The sequence below is a fragment of the Haliaeetus leucocephalus genome, unplaced genomic scaffold (genome assembly GCF_000737465.1).
Source record: "Haliaeetus leucocephalus isolate CR32 unplaced genomic scaffold, Haliaeetus_leucocephalus-4.0 Scaffold251, whole genome shotgun sequence".
Taxonomy (NCBI): Eukaryota; Metazoa; Chordata; class Aves; order Accipitriformes; family Accipitridae; genus Haliaeetus; species Haliaeetus leucocephalus.
The window spans coordinates 10,605,598-10,633,461 of record NW_010972687.1 but is presented as its reverse complement, the minus strand read 5'-3'; the positions used below and the strand labels follow the sequence as shown (position 1 = coordinate 10,633,461).

Below are 27,864 nucleotides of genomic sequence, written 5' to 3'. Positions count from 1 at the left end.
TGAAGTATGCCAACCACTGAAGTATGCCAGGCTCGTTCAAGTGGTTCAGGGCTAAGACAATTTGCTGTTGTCATCTGCTATAGTAATCAGCCAAATACATAAAATGTAAAAGCATTAGCCAGTGCCTCATGTGCTGCAGTGTGTATTTTGATTAAATGGGTTCAGAACAGTTTACCTGGCTGACTTCATATACTTCTTAAAATGATTTTATTTTGCTACCCTCTTCCTAGGGGTCTAAAAAAAAATATTAAAAGCCCCAATAGAATTGGATCTGGATTTACTGATGCTCTTCTGAATTCACTATCACCATGTCAGCAGCTGCACTCTTTTCCAGTTCCAGTGCATACGGGTTATACTCTTCTTCAAGTTTTCTCTTCCAGATTTTAACTAGGGAACGTTAGAATAAAAAGAAAAAACAAACAAAAAAAACCAACAAACCGGTTACTGTATAGTACTTGAGGAAAAACTTTAAAATGAAAAGTCACACTGATTCTCTACCTCCTCCTCCAGGTAAGTGCTAAGTAAGCACATAGGCATATTGGCATGTACTCCACGTGACATCGGCTGACACATGAAAGAATACTTTAGGAGTGATGGGATCCATTGAGGTCCTTGTGTCCAGCCCCTACTCAAGCAAGGCTAACTCTGAAGGTGGATCCTACTTTAAAAAAACTCAGAAGTTTTCAAAACTTTCAAAGAAGTTTTAAGTTGCCTAGTATCAGTGATAACTGTTGTTGTCTGGTGACTGTACAAGCAGAGCTGGAGGAACGTGTTTCTACAAGTGGAAGGCCTTTACAAAACATGAACACTTTTGGACAGGAAGATGCATCTTAAACAGGCTTTAATACAAAACTTAAGTCCACCATGGCTACAGAGTATGCACTTCTAGAAAAAACTTGGAGGATTTTTTAACAAATAGAAATAATGAGTTCTGTTAAACCTCCTTGGACAAAGCAATGAATACCACCTGCCATCAGTGGATTTCAGAGAGGAATTTTCTCTAAGACTTCCTTAGCAAGAGCTGACCTCAGGTTTTTAAAATTACAGGGACAGGGGGAAATCACAGAAAAGCAGAACTTCCCTCCTTAATAACCACTAAAGCGTCAGGTATCATTTGTTTCAGTGAAAATCGTAGAATTGAAGAGCACTTTTTGAATGAAAACTGAACCAAAATGAAGCCAGCAAATACTCACTATAATTTGGTACATCCTCATCAGAGTCCTTGGAAGATGTTTTAACAGTTTCTGATAAGCCATTTTTTTCATAATCAGTGGTCAAGATGCTGGGCTGGGTTTCTCTTAGTCCTCCTTCAGCTTCTTCCTCTAAAGCTGCTATCATATCTTTGTAGGCCTTCCTGGCCTCTGTTGTCAGTTGTACCATCCTATGAAAATGGTCCTGTGGAAATATAAAATATTAGGAGACCTTAAAAGATATATTAAGTTTCAACATCTCCACAAAAATCTGTAATGAATAGTCCTTATTCAGAACATACATGTTCATATATAAAAGTTGAGCAGCTAAGTATGTATAAAGACATGAAAACTAAACCATTTATAAGCATTTATAAAAACACCGAATTCTCTTGGAAAAAAAAATTTGGAAAGCGATTGAGATGGAGGGGCTGTCAGGAAGAGATGCCCAAACTACTGTTTTGAACAGTGCTGAGTGGCTGTACTTCTAAAGCCACAATTTTTTGTATAAGTCACTGACCTGAGATAAAGAGTATTAAGTGTGCAAAAGCAAAACAAACAAACAAAATCTTAAAAGTTCCCCCCCCCCCCTTACAGCTAAAAAGTAAAGCTGGACAAAAAGAGGAACCTATGTATTTCAGCTTACCTGAGCCCCATCATAGCTAAAAATTCCCACCACGCTCACAGGCACTGCTTTGTTCACACAGCGGCCCAGGGCCTTGCGATTCAGGGCAAAAACAAATGGGATATTCTGTTCACAGGCGCAGTCAATAATGTTGTGTAGAGTCTCATCCAAACCACCTGGAGCAGACAACAGAATTAGCAAAGAATGATACTATTCAAGCTGATTCTAACTAAAGGACAGTACTGTTAAAAGACAGCAAAAAATACCCTACGATTATGAGTGCGTTTTGAAATTACAAGAGTTTATTAGGAAAAAATACATGGATCTCAGTAATAGCATTAGATCTCCATTTTTAAAGGAGAATTTGACTTTTTTTTCCTCAATTCTTAATTAGCAGTATCCTTAGACTGCTACTATTCCATATTTTATGTGTAGTATAGTCTAATCTAGTATTAAAAAAAAGACTCAGCTGCTAAGAAATTATTTAAAAGTTAATAGAAAGTAATGACAATAATGACAACAAATTTTAAACAAACTATCACTGACAACTTATTGTCAATCTGTGGCCTAAGAGACTGACACAGCAGGACTTCTTGTGGTGGCACAGCTGGCACTAGTAACCTTTGTCTCTTCTCAGCTGTGCCAGTGCAATCTTTTGTGCAGCTGCACTGCAAATTGATAACTAAACAGATGCTCATTTCAGGTAACTTCCCCCACCCCAGATAGTCTTGACTCAGCTCACACTTCAGCTGTACACCAGTAAACAATCTGAAGAAAGAAGGCATCTTTCTACGACTGCATTTCAAAGGCTACTCAAATAAGTTCCTCCAATAATAATACTGCTGCCAGCATACGGAGTCTGCTTTTTTACATTTCTTTTATTAAACCGACATGGTTTTTTTTAAACTTAATTACCCTTTGACTGAATCTTTTCGCAGTTAGGAGAGATGATGACACACTTCAGTTTTTTCAGCTTCAGATGTTTCAAAACTTCTCTAAGACCCATAACAAGCCTGCGTTTTATCTTGGCCTTTACTGGGTCTTTCTGATACAAGCGATCTTGGAAACGAACCAGTTCTTTTAAGAGATCTGTCACACAACTGTCAACTTCTTTACTAAGTACCTGGCTGCAATAACTGGAAGAAAGAATCAATTAAATATTAAAACCCCTAAAATTACAAATATGTAACACATAAATATGTAATATGTAAAATAGAAACAGTTTACATTCTATACTATGTCTTTGTCTTTTTTCTGTTTCCACTCCAAACACACTTGTTATACACATGAGAAGAAAAATTTACTTAAGATTTTTCTCAGTGGCTGAGAACTTACAGAAAGTTTTGTTAACTTGTGGTATCTGACTCCCCTATCAAACTATACTCAGAATACATACACATGTACAATAAGCCTATATATATATATATATATATTTTATACCAATAAATATGTATGTACATGTTTTTCTGTTGAAGCATTTTTCTGAGGGCATTTATTGTGACCTATATAAATCAAAGTACAGCAACCAGAGTATAAAATTCTAAGTTATTTCTACAAATACAAGGCTACTTATAACAAAGATGGAAATTTGGATCAAATTCCTCCTCCCCAAGTTCCTATTTTTTTGTCCATTGTCCTATTTCACTTATCAAACAACTACAGCCTTGTGGTGTTCATAAGGAAGGGATAAAACCAGATGTACTTCATCCTTCTAGTTTTCCCTGGGAAAGATCAGTGTTCCGAATTATTTTTTCCCCCATCTTTTATACAAAGAATCGTTCAGTAAAGAAGGGTCTCAACAAGAAAAACTAAAGATATCTCAACTGCACAGTCAACAGAAAGATGCCAAGTGGCAAATTCACATACGATTATGAGAAAAGATCGCAAGATCTATCCTGGATCTTAGGGATACAATTACCTCAAAATTTTATTGAAGTTACAAGAGTTTTTATTTACTATTTCCAGTTGATTTCACCAAGTCTCAAAGACAAGTCTACTAAAACACTGAAAACCTAATCTAAAGACACAAAATATTCGAAGCTTTGCTGAATGCTCTACATCCTGTAATAGGTAGGACTGAGTTGCCCAGTACATACTCAACCCATACTGTTTACTTTCAGTAAAACAGTGTTGCATAGACACAAATTAAGTAATTTTTAATGCAATGAAAAGTTAAATTAGAGCTAACACATGGCATCAGGAAGATAAAGAATGGCTGTATCAATATTAACCATTACTATAACATGAACTGCAAAAAGGCCAGTGGTGCCTTTATGGGAGAAAAACTAAAAGTTAACACACTGCTTACCTAAAGTAACTGTTATAAACTGTCATGACTGGATCTCTGACCTCTTCACATAGAGTAATGACTATTACTTCTTTTATAATGAAACATCTATACACATCTGTTTAAACAAAACTAAAAGTGTTTGCACATAATAACCCATAAATCTTCCCTTTATTTCTCTCCCTAGCCACAACAGGAAAATGTCATCTCGCTAGTCACATTCTTTACATCTTTCCCCTTTGGTCTGGCAGCAGAAAACCAAAGTACACACTAAAACTAAGTAAGGTGTACTACTCTTTGTCTTAAATCTTAAGGTGGAACTCCATTCATTTAAAATAAGGTACTTCTTATACTTTAACAGCAGCTCCTTTTCCTTCCTTAGCCTCTAATGAATTTCTGATCATCTTTTTTCCTTCAAGGAACATGCATTCTGAAGTGAGAATTACAAAAGTGTACAGACTATTTCTCTGGATATCATGTCTTTCTTTATGTGTCAGCTTACAGAAAAACTGAAAAAAAAAAAAAAATTTAGAACCTTCAGTCTAAACTCCAATTATTGTTGCACAGAATGCAATTAATGTATCTTGTTTGAAAAATGCTGTATTGGGGGTACTGTGGAAAACCAGGTATCAATACAATCAATACTTACTCTCTAAAATTCCTACTATGGATTTTTGGAAGACTAAAGGTTAGCTGCTTTGAAGACATAGAACTTTCTGTTGAGTCCTTGATCCCTGTGTTCTCCAGAAACCCTTCAGCAACTTGTGCTGCAGGAACAGCTATCATGTAAATAAAGATATTTCAATGAAAAGACAGACCGAAAAGCACTGTGAAGAGACTAACTTGTCTCTGCAAGAGATACTTGACATTACTTCAATATTACAACAGTCTGTGGTAGTAGGGGAACAGGTCATACATTTCTTTATCTCCTCATTTTTATTATTGTACCTCTTTTTAAATAGATTCACAGAGAGATGTAGGGACTCTCATAACAACATATAATAAATCCAACAGGCATAAAAGTGTGGAACAGTAATCAGAATCCCAATTACTCAACTGCATCGACTACAAGCTTTGGCACACTTTAAACTCCAGGTAAGCCCAAGCTGAATCTTAGAAAATTCTGAAGTTAGAGTTTTCATTTGGCAGTATCTGGTACACATTTTTGAAAGTACTAAGTGTGCTCACCCTCAAATCTCCATCTACATATGGTATTATAGCTTTCTCTTGAAAGATACCTGCTTGACTATCCTGTAGAAGCGTTTCATCTTCAGTAATATTTTCTGTGGACTGACAAATATTATCTTCATCTTTTGGTACTGCTGTCTGTTCTAACAGGTGTTGCTGTTTTCGTTGTTCTCTTTCTTTCAGAATAATCTAGAAAATAGATAAATAAAACCCAAATCAATTCAATGTCATATAAATAACAAAGCAGTTTCTCTTAACAAGTGTTTACATACAGACCATTCATAAAGAAGTTTGGCACTGTCATTCAAAGTTTACAACATTTGGGGTTTTTTTATTTGCACATAAAAGGAAGGAAAGATATTCCCTAAATCTACATAAAAAAGGACTTTTTCCTTGATTATCAGTGTCTGGGTGGAGAAAATAATACTAGGGATCAACTACAAGGGCAGAACTGAAGTTAAAGTGACAAATTGTTTCAATGCAGAGAAGCAGGTGAAAAAGTCTCCCTCTTTAACCTTTCTTTTTCAGACTGCCAATTTGTAGGAATTCAGCCAAACACTTAAGTACATATATATATATACACGTATATGCACAGTTACTCTCCCCCCTTATTCCCCTGTTAAAAATCTTGAGTCAGTCTAATAGATTGCTGTCTCTGAATTTGCCGGTTGAAGAAAAAGAAGAAATTACCATGGATAGCTAAAGCATATAGTACACAGAAGGAAGTAAAGTAGGACGTAAGCTGGATCCAAACATGCTACCGTAGGTGAAAACAACAGTTTCCTAAAACTCATCTTCCTTCTCTGCTTTCATAGGTGCTAAGAAACAGTTATTGTATATATGACCACTAGCTTAGATAATCTACCCAAAATTTGTAATTAATTACAAAACAGAAACTAATTGCAAAAGTAAATTTCTCCATTTGCATTTGTCAAAGATGAACAAACAAACAAAAATAAGTTCCCTATCATACTCAGAACACAGGTATTACACAGACAAAGCAATCTTTGTCTTCTCAAACCTATTTTGGAAAATAGGTGGCATGAAGATAGAACAGCCAGAAGACACAGTAATTAGTATCGTCCCCCAGAGTTTGTTATATGTTCTATGTTGTTTACATTGTACAGTTCTCAAATTCAATTAAGTAGAACAGAATAACCACTAAACTACCTTCACTAGCTCCACAAGAATTCTAGACCAGAAAGTGACCAGCGATGAAGCAGTATCTGAAAATCCTCTATATACATGATAGGAAGCAATGTGAATGGGCAAAGAGGGAAGATACAAGAGAAATGGCCAGGTGAATCTAACACTAGTTGCTGCAGAATCAGCTGAAGTTCTGGCTTGGAAGAGCACAGAAACATTAAATACTACCTTTGTTGGATCCATTCTCCCCAGTCCTGCAAATAAGCATATCTTGTCCAAACCAAGTAAGATTTCTTTGGATGTCCCCCTGTACCAATGATGTGTGGACACTTTTGTAGTGGCACTTCTTCAGCTATCAAGTGATTTAAGTGAGAAAATATAGTTTGGGGAAATTTGTATATGCTATTTAGTGAGACTCCCCTCTTGTCCCCCACACTCCCTCCCCTTTTTTAAACCAAGGAAAGCTAAAATTGAATTTAGACAAGTGGACGCCGAGATGCAAATCTCCATACCAGAAGGTTTAATACACTCACAGAGTAATACTGAAGTTACATTAGCCTGTATTGTACTATTTAAGGTAAAAATATGAGCACCTTTTTAAGAGGTGTTGGTCTCTTTGCTTTAGGCACTTCTCTCTGTTTCCCTTTCTTTACCAAAGGAGCGCTGGAATCCAAAGGGTTATGAGGCATCTTTCCTTGGTTTAACCGGTGACTTTTTGTGGCTGTAGCAGGTTCTTTAGAAAGCAATGGTATGGCACCACCAACTGAGATAAAAAAAAAGTCTGCATCATACAACTATAACAAATACCTAAACTAGAATCCAATGCAAGTTTAATGACTGGATTAGAGCTAGTATACACATATTAAATTTGTGTTGTGTTGCTATTAGGAATATTTATAGGCAATCCTGTGTCATTAAACAGTGTTACTTAATAAAGGTACTCCTCCCAAAAGACTGACATGTCCTCTACTTTTATTATACAACTAGAATCACAAGCTCTGTCCCTGAACTCTCAAAAGCAGAATTTGGCAAAATACTCCACTCCAAGCTACCTTCAACACCATGCCATGCCAGCTTGGTAAACCTTCAGGAATCCCCATGTTTCATGGCAATGGCATTTCCTCCTCCACAGATTCTGTGCTGCGTTAAGATAAATACTGACTTGCAGTATTACAGATTTTAGATTTAATTGCTGTAAATAGTCTGGAGCATTTACCCCTACCATTTGTTACACCTTAATGATGTTGGATGAAGTTCATTTGCAGATGGGTAATGAGTAATGCAAAGCTACAGGTAAGTTTCTTTTGCTTAACCAGCACAGCTCTCAGGAGATGTCTACTTGCATTTTTCAGAGGGTTTAGAGCACAGAAGCTTTAAATGACTTGTTAGTTGCCAGGTCACTGAACCTGGACCTTCCAAACCATGACCTCACACCCTAAAAACTACTCTCCCTTTTCAACTTGCTATCAGTAGGAATTGTATCCTGTGAGAGCACTTTGTCAAACTTCAGTTACCTGCAATATAAATCAGGTTACATTAGCAAGTCAATGAAGAGGATGACTTAACTATCAGTGGAATGAGCTTGACACCTTTGTACCTCAGGCAACCTCCCCCTGCTAAAAAACACCTAAAGTTTCTGGCACTTTGTCTTAAGCCATCTTCATTTAGTGATTCCAAACTATTTATATGCTGATCCTCCAACACCACATACAGTATTATTAGCATAAACAGTTTACTTCATAAAAATGCTACACCGCAACTTTTCTTTTTTTGGCTCCGTGTAACAAAGGCAAATTCAGAATACTACCAAGAACATTGTGCAGTATGTTAGCACAGATGGCTACAAGAATTGAAGCTGGATTTGAAGCAATACAGAAGTATACATCCTGCAGACACATGGCATTTCCTTCACTGTGTACCTCATCTCTTAATTTCAAATTCACAGAGTTCTCATGTTCCTGAACTTGATGGCTTTAACAGTTTTTGTCATTTTGCACGATTGATGCATTTCCAAAATGTAATTTAAATTAAAATAATTACTGCTTTACTATGTTGTTCCATCCACACATTATTTACCAAATGAAGTAGTAAGTGGAATAAAATAACTTTGTTTGCAGTCACACTCCTTGCCCTTCTTTTTCAGTGTGCTTCTCTTCTGGTTACAGAGATCAGCACAATGAGACTTCACAAACTAAAGTTACATTTTGGTACACACCAATTTAATGGGTGCACTGAAAGTTAAAAAAATTATAAAGCTGAGGTAACATCTGCCTTATACTTCCAGGATATGAACATGACATATCAATTTTTCTTCTGCAGCAGGTTCAGACACAGGCAATTTAATATTAGGAAACAGGTATTGTGACCCATACCTTTGAGCTCCACCATCTACTCGCCAATCCATGCACTGTGTAATTTTACAGAAAGAAAACTGGTTATTAGCACCTCTGCAGCATTGAGTTTGACTGACTCAAATGAAAAAAAAGAGATCAATGGCAGAATGAGAATCTAAAAAAGCATCTTACAAGTTCTCTCAGTTAGTGAAGGAAAATCTCAACAATGCTTGGTATTCTGACCTTTTTATTTAAAAGATCAGCTATCTCATTAAACGTTGTGAGATGAATTCTCTCATGATTAGCTGTCTTTCTGAAATAATTTTTTTAAAAAGTCTTTACTGAAATAAGGAGAGAAATTTTATCATTATTGAATTCTAGCAAACATCATGCTTCCTTTTGCAACATATACTGCATTAACATAGCCAAAACTAAATTTTGACCTACAATGAGAAAGACACTGAGCTATTTGTTTCTGCTTCCTGGTTATGCATCCACAAGGTCTGAAACATTCTCTCCATCACCAAAACCTAGCATTTTGTTAACAGCAATTATTTCACAATTATCAGGCATGACAGAACTCATCCTTTGGCTTGGGCTGATTGACTCTTGTATAACCCCTGTTGTTTGCAAAGGAGCTTTTTGACTCAAGTTACAGCTCTAAGATTTCTAGCATCACAGGAGCTTAAGAAAGCCTTTGTTACTGTGTAGCCCCTTCCTGCAGGTTCAGATCACAACAGTAACACACATATTTAAGACAAAGCAAAAACCTCCACGAACATTAGTATTTTCGTCAAACCTAAATTTCAATTACCTCTCATATTTATATAAGGTATTTTTTTACAAATTATTGTCCTGAGGATTTTTCTTTTCCCAAGTCTTCCTCCAAACAATTTAGATCGCCATGCTTTTAAAATGTTTTTTAAAAGAACCTTTATTTTCTCTTGTATCTTGTGAACGGTGCTCTTGCCTGCATATTCAGAGATCATTACAGATCAGAAATCAAGCCACATTTAACATTTGAATACTTAAAAACAACTCAAGCTGAAAGAAAGGAAGTTTCATTGTAACCAATACCTGAAAGCACCACAGGTTTAGAAGACTGTTTTGACTTCTCTGTTTGCTGCTTCTGCTCCAAGACTGCCAGCATGCCACCCAAATCCAATTGCACTGGAATTTGACTCTTCTTACCACTGCTCCTGGATGTTTCCTGAACAAGTTCAGTAGCAATTAGTAATGCTCTCCATTTCAGAATGTAAAGACTGTTATTTTGTATGGTATGTAATACACTCTTAACATCTTCATCCACGATACTTCTGATTTTTAACTTGATTCAATGAAAGTATTTTGATCTTTAAATACACATCAACTTTAATGTGAAAAATAAAAAATCAGAAACAGTTCAAATAACTTTTGAATAGCTACTGGAATAAAGCATAGAAGTATAAAGTCTTTAATAAAGGAAGTGCTTTATGTCAAGCTCCCACTTTGGTCAGGCTGCCACCTATCTTTGAAAAAGAAAAAAATGCTTACCAGAATTGAAAGGTTTGTTAAAAGTACAGAAAAACTACTCTGTGAATATTCCAGGGTATTGTAATTGCAATACACATATATCATGTTCAATGCCTTATGAAAAAGAGAGGTCATCATCTTTAAGCACCGCCTCCTCATAAGCAGTAATCTTTCTGTCTGCTATGAAAAGGCAAAAGTGGTGTCCCACACTTTGCACATTTAATGATTGAGAATATAAAAAGATTACAAATGAATAGTCTAGCAAGACTACAAAAGGGCAAACTACTAGGGCAGAACATATTAAGGAAATGACTCACAGATTTTGTACTTTTAGAAGTCTTATCCTGGAGGATCAATTCATTATAGCTCCTGTTATAATAGGGTTAAGGAATGTGATCTCCTTCTGAGCCTACGATCTCATCTTGCATCACAGGTATGCCAGACCAACATGGAACTACTTACTGACCTCACTGTTGCTTCGTGTTTCTCCTCCTTGCCCCACGCTAAGTGGATCTCCTTGCCTCCTTTTCTTAACCTGGCAGAACCACTTTCAAGAGGTTCCCAACTCCTTAAGACAATCAGTTTGGACTACATTTATGCCATGATCAAGTAAGACAGATGAAAGAAAAATTCCTGATATCTGAAACCCGCAGACATTAATGAAAAGCTAGTATTTTTCCCTAAACACTGTACCCCAAACTGGGGGTTACCAATTACTACCACTGAGTGCTTCTGATCAAGAGAATCTTGTCACTTATCTCAAAGTATGAATGACAAAGTATGAATACAATTGCAGATGAGCTTGGACTTACGTCTTATATTTAAGTATGCTAATTTCCTTTGTCACTTTGAGTTGCAAACTTCTTTTCAAACGTGAATGAATTTACCTGCATTTTCTTTCTTTCTAACACAGAAGATGAAGCTTGCTTCCCTGACAGTCCATCCACCACCTTGGGAGTTCCATCCAGTGTGGGAGACCGATTATCCCAAGGCTCTTCAGGGAGATGGATCTTTGAAATTTAGAGACAAAAAGTGACAGGGAGGAAGAGGAAATATTAAGACACATGCAAAAGTGTAAAGTGAAAATGATATTAAATTCAAATGGAGCATAGACAGTGGGATTGAGCGCACCCTCAGCAAGTTTGTGAATACCACTAAACTGAGTAGTACAATTGACATGCTTCAGGGAAGGGATGCCATCCCGAGTGACCTTGAGAGGCCCGAGGAGTGGGCCTGTGTGAACTTCATGAAGTTCAACAAGGCCAAGTGCAAGCCCCTGCACCTGGGTCGGGGCAACCCCCGGTATCAATACAGGCTGGGGGATGAAGGGATTGAGAGCAGCCCTGCAGAGAAGCACTTGGGGGTACTGGTGGATGAAAAGCTGGATGTGAGCCAGCAATGTGAGCTTGCAGGCCAGAAAGCCAATTCCATCCTGGGCTGCATCAAAGGAAGTGTTGTCGCGGTCGAGACAGACAAAACAACAAAACTTTGTAAAAGCAAACTAGTGCAAAAGCCTTTAATTGCTCTCTTTCTCTGTTCCTTTATACTCTCTTTCCCCTTAGCTTCCCCAGATGTGTCTCTTTCTTATCAGTTCAAAGTTGTTATGCTGTCTTATCATTGGTTAACATTTGCACAGTCCATCACAACTCAGCTCCTCTGCCAAAAGGACACGTACGCCTTGTCTTGCGGTCGACACTGCCTCAAAACTTGTTTATCTTGCAGTTCTTCTTGTTCCTGTTTGTTCTCTCATAGGTAGACTGGAATCTTCTCAAGGTCAAAGCCGTCCCATCCAGGGCCCTCAGTCCAGCTGAGGTCCCCCACACATTGTGGCCAGCAGGTCGAGGGAGGTGATTCTGCCCCTCCCCTCCGCTCTGGTGTCCCCCCACCTGGAATCCTGTGTGCAGTTCTGGTGTCCCCAGTACAAGAAAGACATGGACCTGTTAAAGCAGGTCCAGAGGAGGCCCACAAAAATGGTCAGAGGGCTGGAACACCTCTCCTATGGTAGAAGGTGGAGAGTTGGGGTTGTTCAGCCTGGGGAAGGCTCTGGGAAGACCTTATTGTGCCCTAAAAGTACAATCATTTATTAGCTGCCATACTTCTTAGTCAAACTCATGATTTTCTTCTTTTTTTTTTTTTGGAAGAAAAAAACCAGCAAGGCAGCTTCATCTTCAAATATCTGTTACAGAGGAGTATGAGTGGCTTAATGATCATGTCTCTACAACTTACCTAAGCTTTGAGAGGTTATATCCCACTTAAGCCTACAAAGCTAAAAGGTTTCTCTCATTTGAGGTGCAGGCCTGTATAGCACTTTCTTTATAACAAATCTGGTTTGAGCAATTACACTTCCTTTTGCTGCTCATTCCTCCCCATCAATGCAATTTACTGTCTCAAACAAGGCAAACAGGGGTTTTGGTTTTCTGTGGTTTGTTGGTTTTTTTTTTTTTTTAAAACCACTAATATTCACAGCGAAACAAAACCAAGGACAAAAATTTCTAGCAGCAAAACTAGTTTTGAAGAAACAGAAACCTGGAATTTCACCTTTAGTATTTATGTTGTTTGCTTTGCAAAAGTAATCGTATTTCCAATGCTTGTGATATGTGTATGGGATTCATTCCCACATTGAATGAATGTCCAAATTAATCCTTGGGATTTATTTCATTCATGTAAAACAAAAATGGCTTGGATTTATAATTGATGTTGGACTCAAATTCTTACACTTGCATGGCTTGAGAACAAAGTGTTACGCTGTTCAGATGCCCTTGAAATTTGATTATATGAACAAACAGCAAAGGCAGAAATTGACAGTCTTAGTATTATTTTTATGAAATGCAAAATTAAACTCGAACACTACCTGTACGAAAATAAACTACATAAATACAATTCCTCTCAACTAACTTCAAGCATCCACAACAGAGGTCTCTCTGTCAGAATTAACAGCCCAGAGTTCAGGCAGCAGTTCAGAGACCAAAAAGGTATCTATCTCCCTTGAAATTATATGAATCTACTGAATACAGTGAGTAGCTCTTCACTGTCCACAGCGTACCTATGAGGATTGCCATGGGCAGAACCCCACATCATAAGCACCTACATCTAGTCAAAAGAATTTCACCTTTAGTCTCATTTAAAACTTGCAGTCTTTTCCTGCTTATTTTCTTAACATTCACATAATCTTGCAAGATTACTTACTTCAGATTGCTTTCTGACAGAAGGAGTAAATGATGATTTCTGAGATCCTAGCCTATTTCTCCTGTCAGAAGCAGCTGCCAGATCAGGAAACTCCTCAGCATCCTAAACAAAAAAATCAGAAGATCATTTCATAAGAACTATCAAGTCCATATTCTCAAAACTGATTTTCCTACATTCAAACGATTTTCTCCCTGCTTATCAAACATTCATCATAATTTGTTTCACTGTACAAAAATTGAGAACCCATGTGCAGTGCCACCAATTCTAACCAGCACTACAATGGTTAAGTCATCTATGCAGCAGCTAATTCAGGGCTGAAAGAGCTTACAAGAGAAATGCTTCCAACACCAGCTTGTTATTGCTGTCAGCTGATACAAATAATTAGAGGTAAATGGTCCTAAAGGAGTGTATTTCAGATCATTTAACAGCCTTGCAAACAACTTCCCTCTTCTTCCAGTACAGTCTCCAGCTGTGCAATTCTGCCTTAAACATGCAAGTGGTGAATAACAAAAAGGGCAGGCAAAAGGGTAGTAACTCTTGACTACAGTATGGAAATAAACAGATAAATCACTCAAGTGATTATGTAGGTTTAGACACAAAAGTAAATTTTATTAGCAGAAGATACATTATCCAGACTCCAGATTAACTAAGTGCAGACAGGTTGAAGCTTGCTCTACACTGGTCACCTTATATCCGCTATCTCAATCATAATGATCCTGATCCACTAGCGTGGTTTTCATTCAGTTGCTTCTCCTCCCACTTTCCAAGAGGCCTTTTTAGCAGTGATACAATACTACTGAACACACCAACACTTCTTCTGCAGCCCAGAAGACTTCATTTGAACAGCCCAAGCTAGGAAGCTCTAGCATAAGGACAGACGCACCTCATTCAATGAACTATTTTTAAAGAAGCTTGGAAGTATGACAAAAGACAACTGCAAGAAAGGGAAAAATGTTCCACAAACATACTCTTCCAGCTTAGGGACATCTTGAACCACAGGCAGTACCTTCCATTTAAATAGCCCTCACTAGAATAAATTTTTATTTCAGTCTGTCCAGTCACTTCTTGAATTCATATAAATTTCTGGCATTTGCAACATCCTGTAGCAACACAAGTAATTAAAATCTACCACTCAGTGTGCAGTTAAACCTCCTTATATTTGCTCTTAGCTCATCACCTGTAAGAACCAGACGACATCAAACAAAATTAGGAGAAAGATCAAATAATTTCTTTTTTATTTCCTTGTCACTTCTGATTCCCACTTCGCTATCTATTTTACAGACTGAGAAGACCTAGTTTATTCAGTCCTGCCTCCCACAGAAATTGCTTCATACCTTTGATTATTTTTGAAGCCTTTTGTCTACCTTTTTTTAGTTCAAGTTTGTGTATTTTTTTTAAGGAGTGGGGGAAACACAAGAAAACAAAATCCATGCTATATTCAGATCAGACACATCCTGGATTTATGTATCGTCACAATCCATTTTGTTTTCTGTTTTCCTAATAATTCCCAGCACTGTTTGTGTGTTTGACCAGTACTACTAGCACTGACCTGGTTATCAATAGCAGCTTCAATTTTTTTCCCCTCAGGGAAAATACCTAACTCGGGGCCTATCACTATGTATGGAAAAACAGGATTGCTTTTCCCCAACTGCATCCATTTATGCTCATTAACAATGTCTATATATGAGTGACTTTTATAAAACTAGTAAGCAATCCAATATATTGCTCCAGTGAGCTGCTGCACATAGCAGAACCTTCTTAAATCTCCTGGGTGCCCAGAAGTTATGTGTGTATGATCCTTTCATGCTTTTCTATTTCAAGAGCATCTCACCCATTTTTCAAACTGATGAGCCCACAAGCATTTCCCAGTAAATCAGGAGGGTCTGAATGCTGTCCTCCACTGCCACAACAGATCCTGCATCCACATCACAGATTTCACTGCAATGCCTATGTCCTGTTCTGTGATTCTATGCCATTTTATTCCCATTTGTGTCTTCAGTAGTACCATTACCTTCCTACTATTTTCCACAACTCCTGTCATTCTCTTTCTGTTTAGATGGTAAGTCATTCACAAGTCAGACATTCTATGGCAGCATATAGTAAAAACGGGGATGTTCTCATGAGGTAAAGAACCTGCAGATCTTTAATTCTACCCATAATTCTCTAGCAAAGAGGTCTGTAAACAGTCATTTCTTGTGCTGCTCCAGGACAATGAACCATACAATGAAAAGAATGTGTAGCCACAGTTCCGCTCCATGTTCCATGTTAAAATGTACAGAATAGAAGCCAGCCAGGAAGGCTTCTTTATGCTGTCATTTCAGAGACTGAAAATTACGTACACTAGATCAAACATATAAATCAACACATGTATGTAGTGCTGTACAATACTGGGCTTTCAATGAAGCACTGTTAAACCATGGACCATACAACAATTCTCTAATGTGGGAGAGTAAAGCCTTCATGATACTGATACACAAAAGTATCAAAATACTAATACGCATATTACAGCTATATGGATTTGAAAAAAACCTGGAATTAACAATCAGGAATGTAGGCAGTGACAACTGTGTTACATAGAAATTGCTTCCAGATGTAAGATGGGAAGAATTTTAATACCAGTACCACATTCTTTAAAATTGTGGCACACTATGGTACCCAGTATATTCCCTGTCCCTTGTGCACTTTGCTTTCTGCAACAGTTGTTACAGAATATTTTTAATTTAGGAAATTTGACTTTTATTGTTATGTGTTAATACCCAGACTCTCAAATGCATCATTCCAATTTTGCTCCTAAGTCTCTTCTGCACTCCTCTGTGCTCACTGAATACGTGGTAAGTCAAAAGGCATAACTGTTCCCTACCAGTAACTTCTGACAAACATCTCAACTGAAATGGACCTGAACCAATATTCTCTACAAATGGGATTTGAACTTAAATTTGTACAAAGCTGTGTTAACATCTGGTCTTCCAATACACTCATAACACTTAAAAGAAAAATAACAAAACCCTCTTCACTATACCTCAATCCTTGGTGGTTCCTGTACTTTAGTAGGTTCATTTTGAGGTTTCTCTACATCAGTGGGTGACTTCGGTTTTTTCTTCTTTTTCTTCTTTTTTTTCTTCTTTTCTGACCCTTCTTCAGGCTCAGTTTCACTAGCGTCATTTTTTGTTTCTGACTGCTGAAAAAAATCACAAGGCGTGACCATCAGAAATTGATTTATTTCAATACCACCTACCAAAACAAATGCAAGTGACCACACTTAAGCAACTAAAGGGTATCTTAATCAATCCAGGCTAGGACATTAAAGGAAAATGCAAGATCTCTTAGAAATTCAGAGCTACTGCAAAAACTCTTCATTTGAACCACATTGCATGGTTATCAGAATGTATCGGGGCTACTGAGATTTCAATAGGAAATATCCACCCAAATAAGGCAAGAGTTCCATGTTTCATGTCTCATTCTGAGGGTCAGGAATTGGAAAAAAGTCCAGCCTAAAAGTTGGAAGTTTGTGTTGCTGGAGTAGCACTGTCTTTTTGACATCTTGTTATTCTTTTCCACTACAAGAGAAGAAAAATTCTAATAAGGACAAGGTAACTTTATATTACTTCTTACAAGCTACATTAGAAGTGGACACTGTGCAGAGCCTAGGAAAAAAATGGCAATGTCTCACATCAAGAGACACAATCACACAGTTTAGAGCAGACAATTCTCAAGTACCTTTGCTTCACCATCCTGCTTCCCTTTGCCTCTGGAAAGACCTTCAGATGCTGGTGATGACACAATTTTCTTTGGGGGCTGTGAAAGTACCATAGCCCAAGACACATGTGGCTGAGCAGAAACATCTGCAGGTGTTTCAGGAAATGCCACTGGGAAAAAAAGTGATATACGAAGATGTATCAAAAATATTTCTCAAGTATTCAAAAGAAAAAGGATCTGTAATGAATTAATCAACAACTAGCAAATACAGAGTAGCACCATATTCCTTCAGAGGAAGGACTGAAATAAGACACTCATACAATTAATTTCTCCAGAAGGCTTTCTAGAATTTTAACTATTCTATATATTGTCCAGCACTATATACATGCATTTAGCCCAATTAAATTATAATTGGAAATCTATATTGTGTCATACTAACTACATATTAATAATTCCATGCTAATTTTCTAAGCTACTTTTCTTTAAAATAATGAACTTCTGCTATATTTATATGCAAAATTCCTTAAATATTTATCTCAGTCATACAGTTTTCACATACAAGGCCACATCAGTATTTTCTACTTCCTAAAAACTTTCCAGTTTTATAGACATATGTACCAGCTGAAAGACTTCCTAATGTTCCTCAGTGTACAGGAATTTCACCCGCTACCACTCAGAAGTATCAATGTTTTGAAGGAACTCACAATTTATTTTGTAAGTATTCTTAACACACAGCAAATACAGAACAAAATCTAAATTTTTCTTTAAGAATGAGAAAAACTTTCATTGAACAACTAAATAGCATTATGGGTTTACATGGCAAGGTTTTGGTAGTGGGGGGAGGCTGCTTTGGTGGCCTCAGTGAGAAGACGGACACTGCCAGCCCCAGCCAGCTCCAAAACAGATCCACTGCCAGACACAGCTGAGCCCATCAGTGATGCTGGTGGCGTCTATGTGATAACATATTTAAGAAAGGGTAAAAAACACTGTGCAGGAGTTGAGAGGGAAGGGTAAGAAAAAATGTCAGAGGAACAACCCTGCAGACGCCAAGGTCAGTGAAGAAGGAGAGGGAAGAAGTGCTCTGGGCACAGCAGCAGAGACTTCCCTGCAGCCCCTGGAGAAGACCATGGTGGAGGAGCAGGCTGTCCCCCTGCAGCCCTGCAAAAGAAGGAGCAGCAGAGAGGAGCTGTTATGAACTGACCACAGCCCCCATCGCCCTGTGCCGCTTGGGGCAGGAAGAGGTAGAAGAGTCGGGAATGAAGGAGTAAAGATGATCCTGGGAAGAAGAGAGGCTTGCAGGAAAGTGTTTTTAGTTTTGTTTTTGTCTCCCACCATCCTACCCTATTTTTAATTGGCAACAAATTAATCTATGCCAAGTCAAGTCTGCTTTGCCTGTATGGTCAACTGGTGAGTAATCTCCCTGTCCTTATCCTGACCCACAAGCTTTTAAATCTTGTTTTCTCCCCTATCCTGCTGAGGAGGGAGAGAGAGAAAGCAGCTGGGTAGGAGTCTGCCCACCAGCCAAGATCAACCCACCACAAACTGCCACTTTATTCTGGGGGATAGGAACCAAGGACAGTGTTTAAGGAGAAAACATTATCACATGACTTTAAAGCTTCTGGAATCACTTTATCTTTGGAGGGCCCCTCAACGCACTTCAGCAGGTTAACCTGTCCTTTCTGAATCCTTAATGAAGCTAGTGGGAAGGTAAGGACTGAACTGTCCAGACTGGTGTGCGTCTGTGTATACACAGAAATCCAGTGAGAGGCACTGTCCTGGTTTCGGCTGGGATAGAGTTAATTTTCTTTCTAGTAGCTGGTATAGTGTTAAGTCTTGGATTTAGTATGAGAATAATGTTGATAGCACACTGATGTTTTTAGTTGTTGCTAAGTAGTGTTTATACCAAGCCAAGGATTTTTCAGCTTCTCATGCCCAGCCAGCAAGAAGGCTGGAGGTGCACAAGAAGTTGTGAGGGGACACAGGAGGGCAGCTGACCCAAACTGGCCAAAGGGGTATTCCATACCATGTGACGTCATGCCCAGTATATAAACTGGGGGCAGCTGGCTAGGGAAGGGTAGATCACTGCTTTGGAACTAACTGGGCATCGGTCAGCAAGTGGTGAGCAATTGCATTGTGCATCACTTTTTTGGTATATTCCAATTCTTTTACTATTGTCATTTTATTATTGTTATTATTATCATTATTATTTTCGTCCTTTCTGTCCTATTGAACTGTTCTTATCACAACCCACGAGTTTTACTTTTTTTTTGCCCTGATTCTCTCCCCCATCCCACTGGGTTGGGGTGAAAGTGAGCGAGTTGCTGCATGGTGCTTAGTTGCTGGCTGGGGTTAAACCATGACAGACACTTAAGACAATTCAATGCATAATGCATATGATGCCTCCAAGACAAAGTCCTGCTGAACAGAACCTTTTTTCGGTTCTGGATTTAAGTATTTCCATTAAATTTAAGTACTCACTTGAAACAAGCCACTTGATAGTTTGTGGCAATTTAAAAAGAAAAAGAAAAAGAAGTTCTGCATCCCCACATCCAGACAACAGATAAACAAAAAAAGGGGATATTTCAGCATCACAGTTCTCCATAGCTCTCCTTCCTTAACAGACTTGACAGAAATAACATATGCCACAGAGTAATTTTTAGGTACATACTAGACTTGAGACTGCCAACTATTTAAAACAAATCTGCTTATCAAGATGGATCAAGTCTCTACCTCTCATTTATTCTTGAAAAAAATCTGAAAACGACTCAACAGACTTCCAATTATCAATATGCATTACTTTCTCTCCTCTTAAACAACCTGGTAGGCAACTACAGCAACATTTGCCCTTGAGCATGAATGAAACAGAGAAGGAAGATAATCCCAGTTTTTATCTGCTGATGAAATCTGTAAGAAAGAATGAGCTATAAGTGGTCATCTCATTTGGAAGAAATTGATACAGCTTTATTCGTTTGTTTTTTTCCTTTTGTAATGAGCTTGCTGTTTAATTCCTTTCTTACTTTACACATCAACAGCTTCTCAGAACACCTTAGTTTTCCAAAGTGATGAGATGCAAGCAGTTGAAATACAGGCAAATAATTTGTCTGGAGCACTTACCTCTACCATCAAATGAAGAGGGAATTAAGGTGGCTACTGTTTCATCTAAAGTTTTTGATGAAGCTTTGCTTTCTGCAGAAGTATCTTCCTGTAAAATAGACAGTCAGGTATCACAAAAGTAGGATTAAAATCACTGACCTAAACAAAGCTAAACATAAAAAACCCCATAACTTAAAAAATCCTCAACCCATGCACAGATAAAAATGTAGGGAATTTTGTTGCTTTTCTTAGTGGAACCACCATTTCAACTCTATAGCATTACAAAATATAAGCAGATGCCCCTGCACTGCTGTACAAGCAAGATGATGCCTTCTTACATTTTAGAAAAGCATCCAAACAATGATTCTAAGAACTAACAAGAAAAAGTTTTAATGTTCCAAGTACATTAAAAACAAAGTCCATCATCAAACTCAAACTAGCAATGAAAAAGGAAATTCAGATGACAGCAGAAAGGTCTTTTTTCCATCACAGGCAGTTTTCCACTCAGAGGCAATGGAAATATGCTGTTTGGATCCTTCAAAAACATTAATCTTTAATCACTGTTGAAAACTCTGATTCAATATACGTAACATACTGCTGAATATGTCAGTATTGTACTTACTAACAAATAGGGAACCAAGAAAATCAAGAAGAATAAAGTTAAATGCTTACGCCTTAACAATATTTTTTCCTCCTTCTGGAATTCAGCTTCTCATTTTTATTCTTCAGCACAAAGCAATTAAGTACAATACTCCAAATTTTTTTTTTTAATCTGTTAAAACTATTGGATAAGTGACTGCCTACCTGTTATTTCCAGGCAAGAAAGAAAACAAGAAGCTATTAAGAAACCGCAGGAACATATGTGCTCCGTATAGGCAAGCTAGAAGTCTAGACCATAGCAGTACCAATCTAAATTCTAACTATACTTAGCTTTCCCCTATCTACTGGCAGCAGAGACAAGGAAAGAATAGTGAGAAAGGCTAAAAGAGCAGACATCAACCACTGACACCACCATCTAAAAGAACCATAAAACCTCTACCTCCAAAACTCCTTGCTTGCAAGGTACTTAAACAGGTCTTAAACTACCATACTGAATGAAAAATACTTGCATTCAGAAATGCCTGAACTTTAGACAAGTTTTATTTTTACGCAAAATATGCAACATGAAAGCATCAACTAACCTCCGTATTCAACAAAAGAGACATCTGTGGTTGACTAAGGCACGCAATGTTACTTTCCGCTGCACACACTGGTCCACTTTTATGCTGTACATTCAATATCTCACTGCTTCCCAAACTCTGTGACTTGTGGAAATCCAGAATGGTAGCTTCAAATGTGGGTACAGCAAGAGACTCTGGTTTTGGAGTTTGAGTTGACTTCTTGTTTGTAGTTTTATTGAACCTGTCTGAATAAAGCATGTAAAGTCTAAATGATTAAACTTGCTTGTGATCATTTCTAGGTATGTTTTATAGTACACCTGTTGACATAACTACAGTAATCACCACAAGAGCTATTGCTAAACATAGCTCATATTAAAAAAACAACCTACCAATCATATCCAATGTGCATAGACAACACTGACTCAACAAGCAACCTTAAATTCAGATGCTTGCTTAGGAAATTTTTCATATCAGTTTACAAGAATTTGTTCAATCAGCAAAAAGACCTAAGTCACCACGCCTCGTCAAAAAGTCACACAGGAAAGAAATCCTGTTCCTTAATTATTCTATATTTAGAAACATGGTCACAAACTGAAGGATATAGCACAGTCAACCATTTTATGTCTATTCGATGTGCTTCTAACCAAACGACGCATTTGTACCTGGCTTCACAGAATCTCTGCTGCATGCGGAGGTCTGGAACGAAGTCCTGTTCACAATTCTGACAGAAGAGTCATCTCCATCATGCCTTTTCTTGTCTAATTTTTTCTCACCCTCTTTTGATCTCCTCTGCTGCAAGTATTTGTGACATTTAGTTGATTTTACTTGAACTTTGTAAAGTCATCAAGTTTGCCTTAGCTTGAGTTACAGTTAAGTACCTCTGCATCTGGAGCTTGACTATCAAGTTAATACAACATAAGTAGTTAGTATACCACAACCACAAATAACCAATAAAAACAGGACCAGCCAGTTAGAGATTTGTTATTTAATTTTATCTACCTTGTTAACTGTGCCATGTTTAGCACATATTATAGCCCAAGCAAGAGGGATTATATTCCATATGTTTCTAGACAACTGTACTTTTAAGATCTCATTATCAGAGCATTTCCAATAGTTTAAATCATCCAGCCCTATCTTCTAAAACTGAGTTTCTTCTAGAATAGGGCTAAAATCTTAAAAGCATTCCAATATTTTGTCTAAACTACGTATTATGGGCAAAACTAGGCAACACAACATCCAAAACACTTCGAGCAGACAGAAAGTAATTAGAAAAAATACACCTATATGATCCCAATAAAGGAAACACATTCACCTACACTGTCAAGTCCTGAAAGCCTTGTGATTCTTGCAAGAAACAGCTTGGCAGAGCTGGGCTCAGGTATCAGTACGGCAGGCAAGGAACATGCACTAGGCTTGCGTCTATGCAAAGTATAATGTACTGACCTAGACAAGTGGCTTAACTCCTTCTGATTACAGAATGCTGGACTAAATTCAAAGTACATCTGGCAGCAACATTATTTTCTTGGGTGGGAGGCCAAGGCATTTCCTGACCTCCAAAGCTAAATTATTAAAGCTTTAGGAGATGTGATCAAATGAATGCAAAGCTGCAAAGATCAATCATTTCTCTTCAAGCTCACAAAAAACATAAATGATGGGGAATAATGACAAAAAGACTGTCAAACAGTACACAGCTCAGGCCAAGCCCCTACAAAGACCAGAGAACTCCTCCTGGAACATAAACTATGTTTCTTCATATTACATCACCTGTGCTAACACTAAGCTAATAATCTCCCCACAGCTTCAGTGTTTAATTTTTCTCTTAGCAAGAAAACTACTAATTTTAGGTCTCTAGCCTTTGTTATCTTATGTCTAGTAAGGCATGCTTAGGACCTGATCTTACAACTTCCTCTACACAGGCTTGACCACAGTGAAGTTACCAGGTCTCTGCCTAGGGAGTAAGGTCCACCAGAAGGATGTGACTGGAGAACAGATTACTTGAACCTGTTGGAAACAACAACAGCCTTACAAATACAAGGGACACAATGTCTAACCACAGAGGGAAATGAGTTAATAATACATTTGATTTTTTTCCCCTGATTTTTATATTTTGAGGAGTTTGTCTATTTTTTTGTTTGAAAATATTATCCAAGTTTCAGGAAATTTATTCCCAAACAGGCACACAAAAAAAAGATGACAGATGTTTACCAAACATCTGTTTTACTTTTGACTGAAAGAGAACATTTCTAACATGAACCTTTCTTCCCTCTCCACACCAATACAAGTTCCTACTCTCTTACGGATTGTTTTCTACCTGTGGCAGGTCCTGGAAACCCTTCAACAACAGATGTGGTCTCATCACTTATCAGCCACACAGCTGATTACAGCCACCAGGTCTCTCTTAACGCTGGTTAACGGAAGCTGCCACGGGGCTCAAAAAAAAGCCCTTCCCACCTCCCCCCAAGCCCAAATAGTGAACGAAGGAAAGCATAGCTCACAAATGAATGGTCTTCCCCCCCCCCCCATGCTGCTTTCTGAGGAAAAAGAATTGAATTCCCCTCATGTTCCAAAAATGCTGCTTGAAAAATTGTATAAATTTGAACTGTAGAATTCCATGAACTTTTTTGAAATCTGAAGTTTGGCACATACTACCATGCTCTTTAAATGCCATTCATTATCACTACAAGAACAGAGAGTGATTATTCACTTTTAAGAATGAACCAAACATATAAAAAGATTGATTTAAAATAAAAATTTAATTTTAATTAAAAAATTTTTAAAAACCCATGTATTTGCTCACCTTTGAAAGATTCTTACTCTCTTGTCTGATTGGATACGTTTGCTCAGCAGATTCACTGACTATTGCTGAACCATTAGAGTGTGTTGAGTTGTTAGAATGATATTGTGAGCCAGCTACAGGATATACATTTGAAACAACATCAGGTGAGTAAGAGCAGCTGGAGTATTCACGGAAGGCAGGATCTCCCAGAACACTATGTGATGGACATTGAGAAAGAGATGAGAAGTCATCCCAGGGCAAATCTTCAGCATATACTTGTTGCCTAGATAAACACATCATTCCCTGGCTGAAGAATTTGTTTAACAAGAAAGCTATATTTCAAAAGAGAACTGTTCCATGTTACTTCAATTAAGTATTTACTCTCTCTTATAGACTGCTTTAAAAATAATTAATTTTGTTTTGGGAAAACATGCAGTTTAGCAAATATTTTAAAACACAGATGTTATCTGTTTCAAAGTTTCAAAGCTAGTCTGCTTTGCAGTTACAGTCCTCATTTCTGTTTAAGGTTATCAAGATTCTTCGTACTTATTTTCGGTAGGCTTTTTCTTGTGAAACAAATTAAAAGCACAGTATAACTACACGATACGCATTAAATACTTGACTGCAAAAATACAAACATTAAAGAGTAAAACCTGTCTTAAAATGCCATAATAACAAAGTAGAAGTACAGCATCTCATGGGGCATAAGACATGTACGAACTACAACACAGAAGTATAAGATAATCATTAACTGACCTGCATTTAACCATCACAGTTTATGAAAACACAACATGTCTGGGGCATGCCTTTTTCCTTCAAATGTATACTCAAAGTTCCCTTCCAACTTCCTCCCACGCTTTGTACAGAAACTATATGCCACGATCCAAATTTGATTAGGGAGAAAAGAAATTTCTCAGCTTAAGTTGCATTTAGTTTTTAAAGCTGTTCACCATGAAGTGGCCAACGTCTGAATCTTGGCTATATAATAAAAAAACAGAGAAACTTTCCCATCAGAACAAGAGACTTCAGGTAACACATTTCTTACTGCCTGTTGCAATTCTGATAGACTGTAGTCAAAAGAACTCTTACAATCATAGTTTATGCTCAGAGAAGGAAAGTAACAAATAAGAGTCAAAAAAAAAAAAAGTATGACTTAGTCCCAACAAGGCAAAACATTCATCAGAATATTGATCCTGTCTGCCTTTTTTTTTTTTTTTTTTAATGCTAATGCTGTGTTTTTTCTAATGCATAGATTAGGCCGTACTCACCTCAATGTTAAATTTCTATTACAAATCAAAATGGGTTGAAAATACTGAGATTTCCTGTAGGATAAAATGAAGGCCTACAATCAATGTGTTTGTTAAGGCTCTAACTGAACTTGTTAGGACGCACCAATAACTTTGCAGTAATTGCAGTCAATCCAATGCTTAGAGTTCTGAGAAGCTGGAAAGCAACTAGAGAACTACGTAACATCACAAGACTCGACTATTTCCTATCCTACTATGTAGGCTTTTTTCTAGCTTGCTCTGGGATTAACAATACTTTTATGAGTCTATCACGAATACCTTTTTTTTCAGGCGTTATTAGAAAAAACCTTTTGGAAACCTGTAGCATTCTTACTAAAACCGCCTTTCTGGGGATGCACGGGTTCTGGAGAGGAGATCCAGGAAGAGCCCCATACATTATTTAAATGTTTTACAGCATGAGAAACCTTCTTGAAGGGTCTTCCTGTTCCTTTTATATGACTATATTTACCCCAGACTTGTCATAACTCAACCATTCTTTCACCAAAGGACTGGATTCAGCTCCTTCCAGACAACAAACAAGCCATTACAGGCAACAAATCCTCCTTAATGCTCTGTAACAATACAGGCGATTGGGAGCAAGAGAAAAGGTACCAGATATATGCCCAAATAACATAAATGCAAAAACCTAAATCATGAAGACAATGCACAAGCATTTCTAGTTAGATTAATGTATCAGAGCTTTGACTTGACAAGAGTATTTCAATGTCCGAAACTGGAAGGTTAAAATCCACACCCCCCCTCCAAAAAAAAAATTCAGAAAATATACATACTTATCCAAAGATGGTTCCTGAACAAATGGGTAGCATGTAGTTAAGTACCTAGGAAAGACACATGCTTCTGAGGGTTCTGACCATGCCACGGTTACCGCCGCATGTTTTGGAACAAATGGTTTGACCTCTGCTGACAACTTGATGCCCTGAGAAACAAAACGTTTTTTGGCTACGTGCATTTGGAGATTAATGTTGCAAGTGAAAAATACTCATCCTTGTGCGTTTAACTGTCATAGCAAAGTGTTAGTTTGGTCTCTTCTAACAAAACATGCAAAACAATAAAGCTCACCAAAAGACAATGGAGGAAAGAGGGAGAAATAAAACCAAGGCATTCTAACAGAAATGCAAATGCTCTGGAAAGTTACTTAATAACCACATTTATCATTAAATACTCACAAAGGTCAGTTACGGAGAGGACAGAGGCTTGCTTAACCCAAGATGCAGTAAACGCTAGTATACAAAGTCTTACTTTAGATTGGAACAATATAAGCTAAAACTCATAACATACACTAGCACTACCATAAAATCAGACTCTGGAAGCATGTAACAATAATGGCTTTGTGTATGTCTATATTTTAAGGTAGTCTGTCTGAATGAATAATTATATAGCCTTCTCATTTCTGGCACAACACAGATCTATTAAGACGGATTTTCCATTTGTTCTGAATTACCATCCACTTAAACTGGATATGTACATATGGAAGGACACTGAAATAAGACTCGAAGTATTTACTGCCTTTAGAGCGTTACACAGCTTTACTCACCCTAATACATGCCACAAGTCATTCCTACAGTTGACTCTGTTTTTGGGGGTAACTGACACCCTACGTGAAAACTGGGATTTTTTCACTTGTCGAAGCAAATTTCAATAACTGAGTAACACACAAGGCTTTTGAAAATATTTGAACAGTAATTTCAATGCTTGAGCATATAAACTGGGCTCCCTGCATCCTCTAGTAGCTCTGCAGTCACCTGTATCATAAGCATTTGAAGAGCTCTGGCAGCCTAAAGTAAATTACAAATAACTGCAAACTCTTCCGTTTCTGAATCTACCACGCAGATCCAAACACACAATGAACATCCGCTGTAACAGTGACAAATGAAACGTGCAACAGGCACGGCTGAGTACGCTATTATATGAGAAACGCATAAGCTTGGGAGATAATTAAGGCACAGCATCGTTGAACAGCTCCGGGGAATACCTCATTCACTAAACACGTATGGTACCACAGGAGGCGACCGTGACTGCAGGCTCATCACTAACTTTAGAGAGCCCCGGGCCTGACCAGGAGGTTGAGTCCCTGTGCAACGCAACGCCACCGTCACCCGTCAGAGCTTGCGCGCCCATCTTTAGAGCGACCGGGACGCCCAGCGGTCCTCGCAGCAGGCTCTCCGCTCCGAGCAGGACGCGGTGTTCACACTCGAGCTCCCTGGAAGCGATGACGGCGCCTCCCCCTCCCGGGTGCTGGGAAGCCACTCGCCGCGCACCAACCTGCGCTGCCCCCGCCCCGGTCCTGCCCTCCCAGAAGGGGCTCCGCTCCCCTGCCCTGCACCAAGGGCTGACCCAAGGCGCGGGGCGCCTCACCCGCCCCGCC

At 38.1% G+C, this 27,864-nt stretch overlaps 1 protein-coding gene across 5 annotated transcripts; it reads right to left on the bottom strand.

The window, feature by feature from the left end:
- On the bottom strand, nucleotides 1-27,806 carry SECISBP2 (SECIS binding protein 2). 5 transcript variants are annotated; one of them, XM_010568702.1, is made up of 19 exons: nucleotides 26,270-26,321; nucleotides 24,949-25,170; nucleotides 24,214-24,406; nucleotides 22,079-22,208; nucleotides 21,438-21,661; nucleotides 20,278-20,365; nucleotides 17,185-17,333; nucleotides 16,487-16,645; nucleotides 13,468-13,569; nucleotides 11,169-11,291; nucleotides 9,847-9,979; nucleotides 9,584-9,739; nucleotides 7,030-7,199; nucleotides 5,341-5,479; nucleotides 4,752-4,881; nucleotides 2,731-2,951; nucleotides 1,837-1,991; nucleotides 1,194-1,395; nucleotides 1-387 (listed from the first exon to the last, which is right to left on the bottom strand). In XM_010568702.1, exons 2-19 carry the CDS (start codon nucleotides 24,960-24,962, stop codon nucleotides 278-280), a joined length of 2,598 nt encoding a protein of 865 aa, XP_010567004.1. In that variant the 5' UTR covers nucleotides 24,963-25,170; nucleotides 26,270-26,321; the 3' UTR covers nucleotides 1-277. The 5 variants fall into 5 exon arrangements, with proteins under 5 accessions (XP_010567004.1, XP_010567000.1, XP_010567001.1 ...); XM_010568698.1 differs by lacking the exon at nucleotides 24,949-25,170 and having other exon boundaries at nucleotides 24,214-24,475; nucleotides 26,270-27,806; XM_010568699.1 differs by lacking the exon at nucleotides 24,949-25,170 and having other exon boundaries at nucleotides 26,270-27,805.
- Nucleotides 27,807-27,864: the final 58 nt, after the last annotated feature.

What these genes read in the sequence shown, in the direction of transcription:
- SECISBP2 (XM_010568698.1), bottom strand. Translation starts at nt 26,448, where the DNA reads ATGCACGTAGCCAAAAAACGTTTTGTTTCTCAGGGCATCAAGTTGTCA. An exon ending in CTCTTTTGTTGAATACGGAG is followed by an intron (nt 20,366 to 21,437) that starts GTTAGTTGATGC and finishes TCTATTTTACAG; the next exon opens with GAAGATACTTCTGCAGAAAG. An exon ending in CTGTCAGAAAGCAATCTGAA is followed by an intron (nt 11,292 to 13,467) that starts GTAAGTAATCTT and finishes TAAATTTCAAAG; the next exon opens with ATCCATCTCCCTGAAGAGCC.